The sequence below is a fragment of the Scardinius erythrophthalmus genome (genome assembly GCF_964197995.2).
Source record: "Scardinius erythrophthalmus genome assembly, chromosome: 3".
Taxonomy (NCBI): Eukaryota; Metazoa; Chordata; class Actinopteri; order Cypriniformes; family Leuciscidae; genus Scardinius; species Scardinius erythrophthalmus.
In genome coordinates this window covers 2,352,503-2,358,106 of record NC_138223.1, presented here as the reverse complement: position 1 = coordinate 2,358,106, position 5,604 = coordinate 2,352,503, and the positions used below count along the sequence as shown (strand labels likewise).

Here is a 5,604-nt window from a genome sequence, read left to right as displayed (position 1 = left end):
AGTTTTAACAAGCTAGTTTGCTAACAAACTATTATGTTATCATGCTAACAATAGTATGTTATACAGCACTTGCTGTATGAGCGCAACAATATAAAAATTTTATTTGCTCTCAAATCAAGCCGAATGCACCACTTGTCACCATGATGGTAACTATCCTAAAACCAACATTAACAGAAATTCTTCCAAATTAGTATAACAAAACATTAATCAATACTCAATATCCCTCTTAACATTAATCTTGCACAAAAAACCCCCCAAAAAAACATTATATTACACTTAATTTTAGCATTTACTCTCCCATTCAAGTGCCATCGGCAAAGCATGCTGGGAAATAGACATCCCAGCCATTTCAGTTAAACTTAAGTTTATTTAAATTAAAATAATTTCATAAAACTCAAAACAATGAAACAGTTCAGTTTACTTAAAATATATCAGTTCTGTGAACTTGAAAGAAAAAGAAAGTGCTAAATACTCATAAAAGTTAATTTGACTGAACTAATTAGTTTCATTTAAGTTTGTCCTACTCAAACCAATTAATTATTTTGAGCGTTAGGGTTTACAGTTTTCAGTTTTAGTTTAATTACTTCAACTTATTTGTTTCAGTTAGTCTCCAAGGCAAAATTAGTTATTTTGTAAAGTGTAATTTATTTCGGTTTAATTTCAATTACCGAAAATCATTTTTAATAGTTTTAGTTAAAAATTACAACACTGTTGCACAATTGGTTATTCCAAATTTAGTATTTTTCAGTCTAATTTGATAAAAATGTTTAAAAATTTCATAATCAAAATGTAAAATGTCTGACATAACAAATTCTTCTTACTTTTTCAACAGCTTTTCTCCAACCACCTGGCTGGAATTGTATGTTAACGTGTAAATGATAAAATCAAATTCCACTGCTTTCAATCTGAAATACATTATGTAAATGAATTTGGTTACAGATGATGTTTAATTTTAACTTTATACTGTTCAGAAATATATTCATGACAGTTACAATGGCCTCATGCCGGCCAATGTCAAAACCAACCAACATTACATTAATGTAATGTTAACCCGTAAAGCTAAGTAGTTTCTTAAGTTTGATGATTAATCTGCTGTGTCATGTTTATGACACATTTATGACAGGTTATGATGTATTGGTTTATGTCAAGTTGTCATAACAAAGACATCTCAAACAATGTTATAAACATGCATAAAACCTCCTTCATATTAATGAATTATGCACACCCCTTCAAGTAAAGTGTTACCGACATTTTGAAGAATATTAGTAACCAAACTGTTTTGGTCTGTAAATATTATCTAAATGCCAATTCAGAGGCAGCTTCTGAAAAATAATAATAATAGTGTTGAAGCCTAAAGGTTTATGTGTAATAAATGCCATGTTGAATCAAATACAGTATTTCTTTCTAAATCTACTTTTTGTAATGCCTATTTGATGCTTGATGTTCCTCCTGGGAAAAGACCGCAGTAATCTCAGATCATAGAGCTTCAGATCTCTATAATGTCTCTAACTGTGAGCAAAAGTCACAGATATTAATATAAACGCAAATATTTTTCATCAAATGATCAGGGGCCTCATTTATTACCGTTAGAGTTGTGATTTATAAAACACCGCACGCAAACTCTCATGCGATGAAGGAAAACCACTTTAAATCCTCATTATGAGTCCTAATCATAAATACAGTGTATGTTCACAATAACAGTTTAAATAGATAAAAGACTGATTTCAACTCTGTTTTACATCTGATATACACATTTAGATTAAATATGCCATTTTCATTAACGGAGTTAAGCACTTAAAATACATAAAAATCATTACTGAGAAGTTAAAACATTTTTTATATTCTAATAAATAGAAATAATTGCAACACTTTTCCTGAGGCGTGCTGTGTTTTAATGTTTTAAGGCGAGACACTACAGGTGAACGGTAAAATTTTTAACTAGCAGATATCACCATGAAACTTTCCCAGTTGATTACCTACATTAAGATGAGAAAAAAACTTATTACAAGTTTTCTGTAATTTAATGTTTAAATATGCAAATTAGGCTATATCTAATTAAATATGCGCAAATTGTTAAAATATGCATAATAATAAATATGCATATATGTTAAAAAAACAAAATCCAAGTATTGGATAAAGCCAGATTAAAAATTATTTTTTCATTGTGTTCACATATTGTCACGATGATGCGAAGATGAACCCAATCGCAGACAGTAAATACTTAACACAAGGTTTATTAACGACAAAACAGAAAACAAAACCCACGAGGGGGCAAAACAAGACAGGATAGACTATTTTAGACTGACAACATTAGACTAAGACTCAGACAACAAACTAACAGCTAAGACATGATCAAACTCTTCTTTCTAGACAAGACTTACAACAGATTACTCACAGATTGATACACACAATGAATGACAATGAACCAGCACAGGACAGCAAACACATGGGGATTAAATAGGGAGAAACTAATAATGACGGCAGGTGACACATGTAAAGCAATAATGACAAAACGAGGATAACAAGGGGGTGGGGCAAGGTAACGAGACAACACAAGCACATGGCCCAAACACAAGGCCATGTGCTTGCACACCAAACACGGGTCTGTCATGATCCTGCCTCAAGACTAGAGAAAATCAAGGACACAAGGGCAGAATCATGACACATATTAGATGGGGAAAAAATTCCAGAGGGATTTATGGATATCTACTTCTGTTATCCTGTAAATCAGAATATACTGTCAATAGCCTTAAAAAACTAGATTTTCGCCATGTTTTTTGGAATAAAATGTTGTATAAATCAGGCTAGGAATAATATATTTACAAATCCCTCTGTAAATGTCTTCATAATATAACTAGGTACAAGACTGGAGAGTTTGGTGTATATCGGTGCGACTGAAGTGGAGATTTCAGAGAGAAAAGTCATTTTGAGAAAACGGGCTTTAAAGATTTATCATCAGCCAATGAGATTGCGCATTCAGCCCTTTTACTTTCACGATTGGTTGCTGATAAAAAGGAAATGACCATATTTGGATCCGACAGCATTGTACAGGAGAGAAAGAGCTTTCCAGCGGTGTGTGTGATGACAGGAAGCAGACAGAGATCGAGGAGCATGTTGATTAAGAACGCCAACTTTTGTTGAATTTATGAGAAATCTACAGACGCAAACAGACACAGTGTAGTAAAATAAAGACCTAAATGTGTATTTCGGACTTTTTTTAACCACAAGTCTGAAAGAAGACATGTTATTGAAGACAAATACCCAAAAATCTCAAAATTGACCAGTAAAAAAAAACGATGTTTTTTCCTGCCATGTCTCGCCTTAAACATAGCATCCATCTGAGCACATGTCTTGTTTTCCCGCAGGTCCCGATCTGACGGCGTTCACTGATCCTCGTGTCGGCCTGGACCGCTCCTTCCCCTCGCTCCCCTCTCTACCGGACGGGCGTTTCTCGGACCCGCGCGTGCCGTACCCGACCGGGCCGTTCACCTACACCCCCACCCCCGTCACCAACGCCATCGGCATCAGCATGTCGGCTATGACGAGCCCCGCGGGACGCTACCACACGTACCTCCCGCCGGCGTATCCCGCGGGCTCCTCGCAGGCTCAGGCGGGCCCGTTCCAGGCCGGCTCGTCCCCGTATCACCTGTACTACAGCAGCGCCGCGGGATCCTACCAGTTCTCCATGATGCCGGGAGGAGAGCGCTCGCCACCGCGGATCTTACCGCCGTGCACCAACGCCTCCACAGGCTCCGCCCTCCTGCACCCGTCGCTGCCCAATCAGAGCGAAGGCGTGGTCGAGGCCGAGGGAAGCCACAGTAGTTCGCCAACTAGCATGTCGGTCGAAGCCGTCTGGAGGCCGTATTGACATATAGGGGTTCGACCGATATTCGACATGTACCGATGAGTAAAGCTCTCACCAGCATGTCGGTCTGGAGGCCGTATTGACGCTTGAAGGACAGACGGTTTGACCAATAGGACGCGGGCAGCTGAACGAGGGGGTTTCTGATTGGAACGTTTGACTCAAAGGACGGATTTTATCACAGCACAGCATGAGACTCGCTTGTTTGTTTGTTTGTTTGTTTGTTTTAAAAGTGGATAGTTTGTATTATTATTATTATTATTATTATTATTATTATTATTATTAAAATTGTTGTTGTTGTTATTATTATTATTACTGTTGTTCGTCTCATCATCACTGTACGTTTATCAACCATCCAGCAAACTGCCTCTGTGTTTCATGTCAAACAAAACCTCACCATATTACGCCAGAAACACACTCTACGCAAGTACTCAAATGCATATCGCTAAAGAATAACAAGAGGAAAAGAAATAGATCGCAAAACTACTTTGCATTAAAAAAAATTATATGCCATAAATTAAAATAATTGTACTGTAATGATTACTTGTTATGTTTGCTTTTTGACAATAATTAAATATTTAAATAAATATGGGTTAGATTAACAGACAATTAATAAAAATAGTATCATCTCATACTCAGTTTTCCATTCAGGAACTGATAACTTTGCATAGACATAGACATATGCATGATGACATAAAGTAAAATATTTAATAAAATATTCATAATGCATTTTATGTTTTGTACTGGTTGCTTATTCACTGTAAAAAAAAAAAAAAAAAAAAAAAAAAGTTGCTGCCTTAAATTTTTAAGTATAATCAACTTCAACTAAAATTACATTAAACTGACTTAAAAAAAAATGAGTTAAAATTTAAAATTGCTTAACTTATTTTGTTGAGTTAAAGCAATGTAAAAACTTATAACTCATTGATCATATCATTTTTAACAGTGTTGTTTTATTTCTGCTTTTTGACAATAATAATTAAATATTGAAGTAATTCAGATATTGGTGCAGACACTAGATATTAAATAATATCAGCAAACAATTAGATGATATCTACATGTCAACTAACTAACTTGAAATTGCTGTTTTCTTCAAACTCCACCGTAACTGTAGTTGATCTGTCGATTCACACTATCGTCCACTGCATTGCATTCTGACACATTTCCGAATGTAATGATGCATGAAACTGAAACTGAGCGTTTGCATTCACAGACTTGCGTAGAGTGTGTTTCGGGTCTAAGTTGATCCGTTCGTGACTGGATTGATTAAACTGGCTGAACTGGTCATCAAATAACCCGGAAAGTTTCCGTCTCCGTCTCCGAGGAGGAACAAAAACACGCCTCTTCTAAGAGTTAAAACAGACTTCTGACTCTTCACATCTCCAGGTTTACGAGACTTCTCCCGGTCACTGCCTTTCACGGTCGTTCTCTCCGCAAGACTGGCAGCGCATCACGGTCTCTCTCGCGCGTGAGGCTCTGACTGTCGGCTGGATGGAAGATGGAAGAATCACAACATGATTTCTTGTGTAAATAGATTGTAAATTACTCCAGCGGTTTGACACACGACACGGTTCTCGACTTCCACAATTGTGAAACATGCAAAACCTTCTGGAATGCAGCTTATTTTTTTCCTTTTTGTCCCTTTTCAACATTTCTTTTGGAGAATATATCACTTTGTTGTGAAGAAACTGCTTATTTCTTAAACAGTGCTTGGTGTCTTTATTTCTTATTACTGCGTTCAG

The 5,604-nt window shown here is 36.3% G+C and overlaps 1 protein-coding gene across 3 annotated transcripts in view; it reads left to right on the top strand.

Annotated features, from left to right (window-relative positions):
- Positions 1-4,003, top strand: part of runx1 (RUNX family transcription factor 1) — a 63,508-nt gene extending 59,505 nt beyond the window's left edge. For 2 of the 3 annotated variants that reach the window (XM_081361856.1, XM_081361857.1), the window contains one exon: positions 3,366-4,003. In XM_081361856.1, coding sequence (XP_081217982.1) covers positions 3,366-3,868 — 503 coding nt within the window. In that variant the 3' untranslated portion in view covers positions 3,869-4,003. Of the gene's footprint in view, positions 1-832; positions 1,388-3,365 lie in introns of those variants that run through there. The other variant, XM_081361858.1, reaches the window with a different exon arrangement.
- Positions 4,004-5,604: the final 1,601 nt, after the last annotated feature.